A 14,101-nucleotide genomic window follows, 5' to 3' on the forward strand; every position below is an offset into this window, starting at 1 on the left:
CTGGGGATCAGCTCCTTAATTTTTTTTCCTGGACCCTTGCCTAGAGGGCAAAGCGGCTGAATAGGCTTTGCTGGGTACAACTTCTATGAGTTCTGAGGGGAGCTTGATTTAAGAGTCTTCTCAGAAGCTTTTTGCTTTCTCCTTGCTGTCTGGACCAGCCTTCTAGAATCCTAAAGTTGACCTGAAGCCAAGAAGAAAGTTCTGGTGATGGGACAAGTGGAGCCATTTAAATTACTTACATGATGGTAAAGAATCTTAGATGCTCCCCATCTTTCTCAGTCTGTTTTATTTCCTTGGCTCTTCTTGAGACTTGATGTTTTCCTTTTTGTTTCATTTATCATTTGTGACCATCAGAAGATGAATTAGAATAACACCTACGTGGGGCATGATGAGGAATAATAGTTATGATGCCTCTGAGTCCTTTGTATTTTGGATATTTAATGTACATGATCTGTCATCCTGAAGATAACCCTACACGGCAAGCTTTTATTCCAGTTTTGCAGAAGAGGAAACTGAGGCTTAGAGTATTGAAGTAACCTGCCTCAGATCACACAACTAATAAGTGATAGAACTAGGATTTTAAATCAGCTGTTGTCTTGACTCAAACTCTCATTACTTTTTTACTATACCACTCTGCTTCAGATAGAAAATAAAAACAAAAACAACAAATGGTCTCCAAACATTGATGGGGATGTGGAACAACTGGAACTTTCATACTCTGCTGGTGGGAATACAAATGGATACAGCCACTTTGAAATACTGCTGGTAGTATCTACTGAAGCTAAACCTACATACACCCTATGACACCAAAAATAGAATCCTAGGACTATCCCCAATAGAAATCTGTACATTTATGTACCAAAATACATGTACGTAATGCTCATAGTAGTATTATCTATAATCGCTCAAAATTAGAAACAACCAAATGTTCATCAATAGATAAATAAAATGTAATATTTCCACACAATGGAAATTGCTGTAGCAGAGGGAAAAACAATGAATTGTTACATGTAACAAAGCAGATGACACTCCATACCTGTGTGAAAAGACACAAAAGAGTATGTGTTGTATGATTCATGTATATAAAGGTTAAAAAATAGGTAAAACAAATCTGTGGACTAGAATTCAAAATAGCGGTTAACTTTGAGGGGTGAAGTAAATGACAGGGGTGAGAACCTGAGAAAGACTTTTGGGGTGCCAGTCATGTTCTATATTATGATCTGAAAGGTGTGAAATGTGTTCACTTTGTAAACATTCTTTGTGTTGTACCCTTAAGATTTATACACTTTATTACATGTATAGTATAGTAAATGAAAATACTTACCCCCAAATCCTCTGAGCAGGCAAATGGTAATAATAATGGAAGCTACTAGTTATCGGATGTCTTTTATGCCTTGATATTCTCATCTATAAGATGTAGAGAATATTAGAATATTGCCTTCTTGTGAGGAGACAGTGAGAGAAGTCACACTGGATGATTGGCAGAGTACTACTAATAAAATGTCAGTGATTGCGGTTAAGTGCCCACCACTGTTCTGGTGCTTTACATAAGTCTTATCATTGGATTGGTTCTTACCACTTTGCAAGGCAGGTGGCATTGTTCCCATTTTTCAAATAAGGAAAATGGAGGCTCCTAGGGTTTAAGTCCCTTGCCCAAGGTCACAGGGCTAGTAAGTGGCAGAGCATGATTTCATTTCCAAGGAGTTGATGACCAATTTCTGAGGTGACAGAAGCCATTTTATGATGGACAAATAGGGGATGATGATAAGACAAAATGGAAAGTTGGGAATTATGGGCTGTGTCTGGGGCCAGGAAACCCGGGTGCAGGCCTAGACTTGGACCCCATTTTTCTATGATAACAGAGAAGTCACTGGACATCTCGGGGCTTCATCTTGAATGTGAGAGTGTTGAGCTAGATTTTGTTTCCTTAAGTGCCTTCCAGCTCTGCAATTTTGCAAATCTCCATGTTTGTCATCCCATACAGGGCATCTTCGTGACATGACTTCATGAGCTTAAACTCATTTTTCATGTAAAACCCTATTCTAGCATCTTCTCAGAACTTTCCCTGAATCTCCCTATCCTGTAAGCAGGAGTCATTGCTTCTGTATTGCATGATCATTGCCCTACACCAGCTATTTACCTGTCTGTGTCCTCTATAGACTGTAAGCTTCTGGATGATAGAGATTCATTCATTTCTTTATTCTTAATGCATGCTGCCTGGAACATTCACAGCAGGCAGAATTCTTTGTTTATTAAAATATTTAAATCAAGAGACAAAGTCCTTTTTTTTTTTTTTTTGAGACGGATTCTCACCCTGTCACCCAGGTTGGAGTGCAGTGGCGCGATCTTGGCTCACTGCAACTTCCGCCTCCCGGGTTCAAGCGATTCTCCTGCCTCAGCCTTCTGAGTAGCTGGGATTACAAGCGCGCCACCACGCCCAGCTGATTTTTGTATTTTTAGTAGAGACGGGATTTCACCATGTTGGTCAGGCTGGTCTCAAACTCCTGAACTCGTGATCCGCCCGCCTCGGCCTCCCAAAGTGCTGGTATTACAGGCATGAGCCACCGCTCCCAGTCCGAGAAAGTCCTTGTTGAGTAATGTGTGAGTGGACAGCCTCAGGTAGTGCTGGACCTAAGGTGGAGACCTAGAGAAAACTTTGCCTCCATGTTTTTTGTTCTGTTAGCGGTCTGAGAGAAACAATAACAGAATGGCTAGATTAAAAAAAAAAAAAAAAAAGACATTAGATGACTTTGCAACTCCCCAGCATGTACCTATAAAATCTAAAGTTTGATCAGGGATTAAGCATCAGTGAAAATCTAAACCTTTCCCATATGGAACAACCCCACTTAATTTAATGTCATTTTACTTTATGAGATAGTTAATAAACAGGTACTGTATTTGATCTTGTGAGTGTAGCCCTCTATATTTAGCTTTTTCAGCTTTAATGGAACTGTAATTTTAATCATGATTATTACTTTACATTTTAATTATAATTTGGTGTGACTTAAGTATACATTTCTGAGAGTGATTGTGTAATGAAAACAGGAATTAGCTTTTCATTAACAAAATAATGGGAGAGTTCCTACTGCATTGTAGTCTGTGTTCAAAATCTATGGGCTGGCCTAAAAATAGAAAGGGGAGTTTAACATTTTGGTTAAAAACATGCTTCTAAATTGGCTGTGTTCACAACCCAGTCTCTTGCTCCATCTTGCTTTGTCTTCTCTTTCTTTTCAAAAAAAATAAACTTCTGAAAGAGACTTTAATTGTGTCTGAGGTTTCAAAAGGCTTTTTCAATTGTTTTTATTTTTATTTAGATAATTAGCACCATGGAGCCTCAGGTGTCAAATGGTCCGACATCCAATACAAGCAATGGACCCTCCAACAACAACAGAAACTGTCCTTCTCCAATGCAAACGGGGGCAACCACAGATGACAGCAAAACCAACCTCATCGTCAACTATTTACCCCAGAATATGACCCAAGAAGAATTCAGGAGTCTCTTCGGGAGCATTGGTGAAATCGAATCCTGCAAACTTGTGAGAGACAAAATTACAGGTATGCTCTTCTTCCATAACGTAGGCATGGGATTTGAAGCTACGTTGTTCCATTAGATGTGCAGATCTTAGCAGAAATGCACGTGTGATGATGCACCTGAGTGTATCATGTACCCTGCATGCAAGATGGCATGGATACACAGTCATAAACTGACAGCACATACACCACATCAGACCTGATTGTAGATTGGTACTACTTGGAAGCAGATGACGATTTTGGCACATCTTCATCTTCATGTGAAATGATCCTTTGATTCTGTCCCCTTTTATTCTTAATTAGCCATCCCTTCCCGTTGTTCTTTAGCTTCCAGTCCCACACACTGCCCTCCCTATATTCTACACTAGTTTTTATTCATGTATTCCCTCAATATTTGGTTCATGTGTGTCCAATGTTCTTCCATGTGCCTGAAATAAGTGTTTTAAAGGGGGCCACTGTGGATGTGTGGATGGTTGACACAACTGCCCTTGTCCTTGGGGAGAAACAGGCCCTAAGGATAGCAGATTATTCTGGAATACAACTACTCTACAGTAGGAGGGGGATGCTTAATGAAGATCTGCATTTGAGGTATTTTGTTCTATTTCATCTGTTTGTTTTGAAGATACTCTTTGAGAAGTGAGGGAATTTTTACTTGAAAGTGAAACAACACTCTATACGACTTCAATACATGAGACTTGTAGGTTCTGATTTTCTCCTAATTGACAACTGTTCATTGAGAACCAAATGTTTGCCAGACACTGACACTATAATTCCTTGGGGGAATGTTTCCCTGTAATCTTACTGGCAGTGAGAATATTTTCTTAGAAATATATTAGGCTACATAATGATGGCAGTGAAGCTGCTACCCTCTGATACTCCACTCCTGAAATCGTTCTTATTCAACTTTGAATACTTACCAGTTTTGAGTATTGACTTTTGTTTCCCTTTTTCTAGATAGTTTAATTAGCAACTGTCCTATCGTTTTTGTAAAAAGGAAGCTGTATTATTAAAATAGGGAGATACATCATCTTGATTTTAAAGAATGCATTCTATATGTGTGAGTGTAAATATATACATTCTTCTGTTCTCATAATTTACATGTAAATTTGTTCCCCTTATAAATTAGTTTGCAAAATCATAAAACTTAAATACTAGTGCTACTTTCGAAAATATAAGTCACATAACACTCTAGGTGCAATTTTCTTATTTGAAAAATTGGAAGATAATGCTTGTCTCAAAGGGCTTATTGTGAGGATTAAATGAGAGGATACACTGCATCTAGCACAATGTCTATTGCATAGTGGTCCCTCAGTAAATAAATCTATTATTATAAGTACAGCTAGTATGCTTCAAGGAAAGTGGCCAGAACAGAAAAATTGTATCTATCAAGTTTTCCAAATAGGGCCAGCCTTTGATGATCTTATACCAGAGCACTGGAACATCTATCTTTTAAGAGAATTTCCCATACTTTCAGAAAGCCAATATTTAGATTCCTGAATAATCTTTCTATAATAGGATGATAATTCAAACCAAATTAAAACCAGTTAAGCATATGATTCTTCCTCCTACTCCTATACAGCAAATGTATTTTTGGTGTAGCCTTACCTTCAAAATACAGACTCTGCCAGCTACATTGGTGAATATTATTAATCACCTTTTCAGAATTCCTTCAGAACTGTAGTGAGATTTTTGAGAAGTACTGATTCATGGTGTTGTTCCTTGTTTTCTAAAGACACATGTTTAAACAAGCAGATTCCTTTACTGAAAGAATGCTAATTTGGTAGTTCACCGAGTGGATTTGAATAGGAGTGACAGCTTCGAAGACAGCCTTTAATTTGGTATACAAAACCAAAATTGTCAACTTTGGTTTGTTTATCACCCTCTCCAGCACAAGCAGAGACATACAGTAGCATCTGAGCTTAAAGAAGAAGCTTATGGGTTGAAAGCAGGGATGCAGTTCAGGCACAAATTTATAATTATGCATTATTCTTAAATTCGGGCCCCCCCAAAATTTTATTTGTAGAGACCTTATGGAAATGAGGCAGGGAAATATAGAGAGACCAGAGATATTTGCCCTCATTTGGTAGCAGTGTTTAATAAAAGTAAAACTTGTGGTTGTAAAGAGTGCTTATTAAATTCTTCATTTACACTACCTAATTAATTCTAGCATTTTAAATTAACAGTGAAACTAGTCCCTGCTGTACCATTCCATAGATGCAGCATATTTCCTCCATCCACCCGTTGTTCAGGTTTAATTGGCTATGCTAAAAGTCAGAGAAGGAGGGAGAGATAGGGCTGTGGGGAGACAGGGAAGGAGTGGGAATCGCTTTAGGGGAGGACCTTCCCAAGGCCAACATTTGGAGTTGGGTCACAACGCAGACTGGGAGAGGTGAGGTATATCACACCAGGCAAGTGGAGAGGCTGCAGCTGGTGGTTCAGAAGTCAGGGTAAATGACATCATGGGTATTTTTGTTGCCCTGATTTTTAACATCCCAGTCCCCCCTTTTCCTCCAACACCTCCTACAGATCTCAATGCATCTCGATCCTGTGAAGTTTACAAGGAGTTCTAAATATCCAGTGGGAGGATTGGGGGGTGGGAGGTGGCAAAGAGATAAGAATGCAAGATTAAGATTTTCCAGCCCCAGCCACTCCCTAAGAGAATGTAATGGATTCCCGTAGAAGGTTCTGGCTTCTGTAATGTTAAAATCTCTTGAGGGAGAGAGAGGAAGTGATTCTGTTGATAGCCTTACCAGCAGGCTGGATTCACCCCTGGCTGTGAATTGTCAATGAATTCTCTGTTTGAGAACAGATAGAAGAAATTCGGGCATGGACTTAAGTGTTACATTGTATAAACATCACCATTTATCAAGCACTTCCTCTGTGCTGGATACTTGCTAAGCGCTGGACATACCCTGTTTCATTTAACATGGAGGACAGCCTCCATTTTGTTAGATGAGGAAACTAAAACTTAGTGATTTCCCCAGGCAGCACAGTTATTAGCAGGTGGTGGAGCTGAGAGTCAACCCTAGTTTCCAAAAGCATGATTTTATTTAGAAGCAGGGGAGTTGGGGAGGGATAGCATGGGGAGAAATGCCAGATATAGGTGAAGGGGAGGGAGGCAGCAAATCATACTGCCACGTATGCACCTATGCAACAACCTTGCATGTTTTTCACATGTACCCCAAAACCTAAAATGCAATAAAAAAAAAAAAAAAGAAGAAGAAGAAGAAGCATGTACAGGGTAAAGACCTTGCCTAACCCCCACTTAATAGCCCAATGTAACATTGTGTTCTTCTGAACAGAGGTTGCTGGGCACCCTCTGGAGAATCTATCTAATGCACCGTGGCTTTAAACAAAACTCAAGTGTATAAAGGGAGGCACAGATAACAATATTTATCATCCTCTGGGGATATAACTCAGCCTTTGTTTTCCTTCAGAGTGGAACCAAATTTACTGAAAATGCCGGTTTACATCTCTGTTACTTATCTTCTCAGAGACATTAGATTTTGCTTTTTCCAATTGGGAAAGGATACTTATCAGGATAATCCAGGTACCAGGGAGAAGAAAGGCATATCCTGAGTTGCTTTTGTGTGCAGCCGTGACCCGTGACAGCATTAGACGCTAAGTCTTTAGCTTTTCTTCTTCATCAACCTGCAGCCTCTGCTGCTGGGGAAAAAAAAGGAAGTGGCATGTGACCCACAGGGTCACCTGCAACCTAGAAACTCAGGCAAAGAACACCAAATACCTGGTAGAAATTGTATTATTCCCATGGACTCCAAGGAGTTGATTTTTTTGTTTTGTTGCCATTTTGGTTTTGGTTTGTAAACGTTGAGATTGCCTTACTGAATCCAACTTCCTATATGATCAGTATTTTAGGGGAGAAAACATACGACTTGACCAGGCACGGTTAGGTGGCTCAGGATATGTTTTGAAACCAGCAGAGCTGAATTATTATTTCTTTGCCTTTTTTTGCATTAAAAAGCAAAGAAAAATCTCTAGAAAGAAATTAGGCCAGGCGTGGTGACTCATGCCTGTAATCCCAGCTCTTTGGGAGGCTGAGGCAGGTGGATCACCTGAGGTCAGGAGTTCGAGACCATCCCGGCCCACATGGTGAAACCCTGTCTCTACTAAAAATACAAAAATTAACTGGGTGTGGCGGTGTGCACCTGTAATCCCAGCTACTGGAAAGCTGAGGCAGGAACATTGCCTGAACCCAGGAGGTGGAGGTTGCAGTGAGCTGAGATCATGCCATTGTACTCCAGCCTGGTCGACAAGCATGAAACTCCATCTCAAAAACAAAAAAAGAAATCAATGTAAGACAACAAACAATTTTGACCTGCCTATTTATATTGTGTGATTATTTGCATCACAGTGATAAAAAAAAAAGAATTATATTTTTACTTTATGTCACTCTCTGTGTATCCATGCAGTGTACTTTTTAAGAGTAGTTTTCTATTCGTTTCAGATGAGTGTGAGCTCTGAAGGGGAGTTTTTGAGGACAGGACAGACCAAACTGAACATTATTGATAACAAAACTGAATCTAGTAAGAGACAAGTATATGGAACATGCTATTAATATGTAAGTGCTATGGATGGTTGGAAGAGGTGAGGTTGGTGTTAGCTGGAGCTGTTGGGGAAAGGTTAAAAGATAGGGTTAGGATTTAGGTAGAGGAAAGAGAGGCAAAGAAATAGAGCTAAAATTTTAGTCAAAGAACAAAAGCATTTTTTTTTTAATTTCTCTGTGCTTTGGACAAAAGAAGTAGAGCTGGAACGTGTCTCTTTGGAAGCAGTGGTCTAATATGAAGCAGCATTACCAAATGAAGTTAAGCATACCAAAAAATTAAGTCAGTTAGAGTTGTATCCCAGTGACAAAGACAACATTTCCTAAACACCACTTCTAATCCATGCCTTCATTTCTTCCTTTATAATACATATCTTTGGTTTAATTAATATTATTTTGTGAAAAAAGAATAAGGCCAAAAAAATAACCTTCACTACTGTGGACAAGAGGGTGGATATTTTGCTGCTGCCTTTGTATCTGAATTTACATCTCTAATTAAAGGAACCAACTCAGTTTTGATGCAGTAACATTGGACAACTTGTGTTCTTTCTCGAATTTCTGAAACTGCTAACAATCCTGTATGTGTCTCTCTCGGTAGGCGAGATGTGGGACATGGACCACAGCAGTGGCAACAGTATCTATTAGAGCATCTAGGCCAGGAGTCATGACAGAGCACAGTCTATTGAGTTGAAAAGGAGAGGGGAGTGAGGGTTCTGGATTGTTGTAATGTACCTTATATACTTTAATGTACTGGACTTATAGGAATAGTATGGGAATTTGGTTGAATTTTACTTCTGAGATAATAAAGAATAAAAGGCTCTGAAAAATCCTAATATATAAAAATTCCTTGAACTCACTCCCAAAACGTGAATTCAGCCCCAAGGTGAGTTTATTGGCATAATTTCTTACAACACACAGCAGACATATAAGAATAATTGCAGCAGCTTCTGTATTTTTTTGTGCCTTAATGTGTGTACTGGGCACTATAATAATGCTTTAAATATAGTAGCTCATTTAAATAATAAATCAAACTAGCTTGGAGAATCAGAATGGCCAATGCTTTTGAGTACTGACTATGTGCTAAGCATTATGCTAACATCAGCAGACATTCTCACGTAATCCTCAAGATGGCCATTTTATAGACGCAGAAACTTGTAATTAGGAGCAGTTGAATTACTTGCCAACGTGACTTAGCTTCCAAGTTAAGGGAGCTGGTATCTGAACCCAGCACTGTTTGACTAATTGTGAACAATCTAATTTATACTTTATCTCTGGCAGTTTCCCCACAAATACTAAACTGACTCCTCCCCTTTACAAACCACCTCAGCTTGTATACCTGGAGAATGAAAATCTTGAGTACAAGGAAATCATAATTAAAGCTCAGAATCTTTTGTTTTGGAAAATAGCACACTGTGCATTAAAAAGATAATTTTTTTAACAGGTCACTGCTTACCTAAACAAAGAAGACTAGACTTGGAGTGGTTTTTTCACTTCTGATAGTCTCCTTTCATGAAATACTCTTAACTGTATTCACCTTTTCTTTATTGTGCAAGAACTGTATTGAAATGGATGCTGCCTACAATTTAAGCATAATAAAAACCCAGCCTCATTTAGGCATATCCAAGAAAATCCCAAGATATTGATTAACTAAATGAACTTTTCTACATGCACATCAGAGGCAGAGTCATTAGTGATGGGAAGAGTACAGCAAATGGTAGCATTTATCAGCATATTTTGCTGCTGATTTGGAAAATGTGCTTAGTATAATGTGGTGTGTCTCCTAAATTCAGAGGAAAATCAGGCAGATTTGCATCTGTCATTTTATTTATCACCTCCCTGCAGTCATACATATTCTACAAAGAAGAATAAAAGAGTTTTGATTTGTTGACATGGGAAGGGGGGTTGGTTATTGTTGGAGGTGAATGGAAAATTTTTAGATATGGAGAAGATTTGGCAGCCTAATGGGGTTACAAAACAGGAGATTTGGAGTCTGCCTTATTAGGGGGAACTTGAAGAACGTCAGAATGTGAAGTGCAAACAGTAAACCATGTAATCATTGTGCTTCTTACACACTCATCAAGGGGAATCAGAGACTTTCCATCCTTTCTAATTAGGGCAGGTTGGCAGTTGAGTGGAGCTGTGAGGTTTAGGGTTTGTGCAGGTACATTATGCATCTTTCGACATAATTTCTTCCCAGGATGGCAGTAGTCAGGATTACAGACCAGGTATGGTTTCCTTTTGCCTCCTGACTGTGTTCCCCTTCATCTTACCTTCCAAATCAGACAGTTCTGCCCTGCTTCCGAACTCAGATAACCGTAGGAAAGTATTCTCACATCCCAGGAGAGATGTCTCAAAGGATTTTTACCTAGGATGTGAATCAGGCCTGGGTATTTTAAGAATTTTCTATTTCTGTACTTTAGCTGACTGTTTGGTTCGTAAGACCAATTCCCTGTTCACGCAGCCTTCTCTTCTTCCCCCAACACACACACACACACACCCCCACACACTCACTCACTCACTCCTCCCTTCTCTGTAGAATGGCCTGGTTGATTGAGACTAGGAACTAAGGAGGAAGGTAATGTCAAACTGAAATTTCCACACATTATCTAAAAATGTAATTCATCAGCTTCAGGGTAGGAGGAAAGTGCTTTCTGAAATGTGTTAATGGGAAATTCATTTTCTTCGTGTCTTCTGTGAGGTGTAGTAGTGGTGATTTCTTTTTTCAATCTACCCTCTCACCCCCATTTCACATCTCCCTTACTGCTCTTAACTGATAAAAATTCTGTATCTGTGTTTATTCCTCTTAAGAACTAAAGATCTTTAAGTTGCCTTTTCGTTTTTTCTACAGTCCCAAAATTGAGCTTTGATAAGAGAAGATATTTCTAGTTTGAAGAGAAGATAAAATTCAGGTAGAGATCATATATTTGTATAAGGTTTTTACATTTGTAAAACATTTTCAATCAGCCAACAGTATTTAGTGTTTACTCTCTCAGACCAAATAAATGTTATTCCCTTTCCTTCTGTTCTCTGAAATTCTGTGTCACAGTCTGTGAGGAGGCCAAAAAGGATAAGACATAGTTTGTGCCCATGTGTTGCTGCAGGACCAATGAGTCAGAGAAACCAGAACAAATGACAGCCCTCCATGAAAGCCTGGAAGGGACTGGGAGCCTGCCACTTACTACGCATATTACTACACATCTACCTTTGCTGTTTTGTGGGTGGGGGCAAGGGGAGAATGGGGGTTATTTTGTTTTGTTCTTCACCAAGGCCCAATCTTACCCTTCCTTGGTCCTGGCTATTAATGTCATTGGAAAGATAGTGAAAAAGTATTCATAAAGATAGAATGAAGTCAGAGGTTTGATGGAATGCCTGCTATGTGTCAGCTACAGTGCTAGACATATTACAGATGTTATCTCATTGAAGCTTTTCATCAGTGTTGCATAATCAGTGGTTTTATTCCCATTTTGCAGATGCAGAAGCCAAGACCCAGAATTAGTCAGCTGGTGAGTGGGGTTAGGTTGTCTGACTGCAAAGTCTATGGTAAGGTTTCTGTTACCTTACCACTCACTCTGTCTGTGCTGAACAAAGACAACATCAGTTATGGGTGTTCAAAGGAGGAAAAGATGACAGTGGACTGAGAGTCTCAAAGCAAGGGTCAAAGAAAAGCAAGCTTTCAGTGTGGCCCTATATTTGGCAGAGATTAGATTGTAGGAGACCACTACATGCAGAAGAGGCAGCTGAACCAAGCTTCAGAGACGTTGTTACGGAGTGAATGTTTATGTCCCCCCAAAATTCTTATGTTGAAATTCTAACTTCCAATGTAATTGTGTTTGGAGATAGGGCCTCTGTGGAAGTAATTAAGGTTTAATGAGGCCATAATGGTAGAGCCCTGATCTAATAGGATTAGTGCTCTTAGAAGAAGAGGAAGAGAGACTGGAGTTTTCTCCATACACATGCAACAAGCAGGAAGGCAGCTATCGACAAGCCAGAAAAAGCCTTCACCAGAACCCAACCATGCTAGCACCCTGATCTTGGATTTCCAGACTCCACAGCTGTGAGAAAATAAATTTCTGTTATTTAAGCCACCCAATCTGTAGTATTTTCTTATGGCAGCCCAAGCTGCCTAATACAGACATCTTCAAGAGATAGTAAATAGAACAGGCAGGACTATTCCGTCAGGTAAGTGAGGATACCACCATTGTGTCAATGAAATAGCTGAAGCTCAGAGACGTTAAGTAATTAATCCAAGGTCACAGCTAGTAAGTGGTGGAACTGATATTTGAACCCAAGTCTGTTTCTGAGGTCTATGTCCCTTCTACTTTGCTAATAACTAAATCTACCTAACACAGAAGGAAGTTGACCGCTTTTAGACTTCCCATGGCATCTGTGATCTGAGAATCATTGTTCATCTCTCTAAGGTGACGTACCTGTTTGCTCAGTTACTTGCTTTTCACCTACTTCAAGTTATTGCAGATTTCTAAGTTTAGTTTTCTGCATGTCCCTTATTTTGTAGTTGAATGTCTGGTAAGATGCAAGTCCTCATAAACACAAAGTGGATAGAGCTAGCTAGGGTAATAACTCTAATTCCTATGGCTGCTAATGGAATTTCTCATCACAAACATCTTGAATCAGATTAAATAATTTTATTGATGGTATAAATATAAAATATATACTTAGTAATCCCTGATATTTGCTCTTTGTGTTTGTTTTCAGAGGATTTTATACTCAGTACTTCCTTTGCCTTGTTGAAGTATCCAATACAGGCAATATCTACACTCACTTTACAGATGAGGCCGTTGTAGCCCAAAGATAAGTCAAGAGCACTTGGCTTCTTATTTTTCTGGCTCTTTCTTCCTCTCTTCTTTTCTTTGCCAGGTTTGTTGTCATTGTATTGTGTGTGTGTGTGTGTGTGTGTGCATGTGTGTGTGTGGGGTTTTGTTTTGTTTTCTGTCCAGGTTTCTCTTTCTGCTTTCTTGTTTTTTTACATGTCACTTTGATCCAGAAAGGATTTGTGTTGGCTTATTAGATAATATGGAAAAAACTTAAATTGAAATAACCATCTATTTTTTTTAAAATAGGGTAGAAGGAAATGGATATAGAATGGTAAAAAGAGACCAGAGGAAGATTAGTAAATTAAATGTGGCTAAATGACTCAAACAGACCACCTAGTTTGAGTTTTCTTTACATCAAAGAAAAATGAATTGTGACAGCTTTGGTTCCTTTCTCAAGTGGTTACTGGAATCCCAACCCCACACCCTTTACCACCACCAGCTCTGTAGCCCTTTCTCTGGATAAACAGTCCTCTGATTGTGGAGATAGTTGCCCACTATAATGCTGGATTGGATAGAAAGCCTGAAATCACATACATGGAATTTTCCTCATCTTTCTTGCCTAGGTCCACTTTGGATGCATGGACTTGTTTTTATGGCTAGGACCAGCAGTAATACAGAGAAACTGCCTGATTGAAGTTCTTGTTTTTATTAACATAAGGTATAAACAGTGTGTCCTATGGAGGAGGTGTTCTGAAGCAGGCCTTCCTTGCCTACTGCCCTGAACTGAGGCATTACTGAGGTGTTACTGCCTTCTGAGTCACTTCAGTCTTTCCTCTCCCTTCAGTCCCCAAGGATGGACATGCAGGAACTTCAGTTTTCAGCTTCCATCTTTCTGGTGAGGGTTTCTGCAGTGAGTTCTGGCTAGTTCCGCATTGCCCAGGGCCCTGAGCTGCGCAACAAACAGGAAACTCAGATGTCACTCTCATTTCCCGGCCCTGACTACGGAAACCTCAGCCACCTTTGCTCTTCCCACTACCCCTCACCAGTCAATGGACACAGACCACCCTCTAAGAACGAAAGAGAGAGAGCACTACCCAAGAGCTCCATACACCCCAGCACACAGACACATCCCACAAACACTTTTCTGGGTGCGACCATGTGTGCACTAACACACACACACACACACACACACACACACACACACAAACCCCAAACACTTTCTGGTCAGAAATATCAA

At 39.6% G+C, this 14,101-nt stretch overlaps 1 protein-coding gene across 12 annotated transcripts in view; it reads left to right on the forward strand.

The window, feature by feature from the left end:
- ELAVL4 (ELAV like RNA binding protein 4) overlaps positions 1-14,101 on the forward strand; it is a 99,422-nt gene that overhangs the window by 37,855 nt on the left and 47,466 nt on the right. For all 12 annotated transcript variants that reach the window (XM_012434843.2, XM_012434842.2, XM_012434841.2 and 9 more), the window contains exon 2: positions 3,315-3,555. In XM_012434843.2, the coding sequence (XP_012290266.1) occupies positions 3,315-3,555 (241 nt within the window). The remainder of the gene's footprint in view (positions 1-3,314; positions 3,556-14,101) is intronic.

This window comes from Aotus nancymaae, unplaced genomic scaffold, assembly GCF_030222135.1.
Source record: "Aotus nancymaae isolate 86718 unplaced genomic scaffold, 86718_ANA_hifiasm-v0.15.2.pri h1tg000007l, whole genome shotgun sequence".
In the NCBI taxonomy this organism is placed as follows: Eukaryota; Metazoa; Chordata; class Mammalia; order Primates; family Aotidae; genus Aotus; species Aotus nancymaae.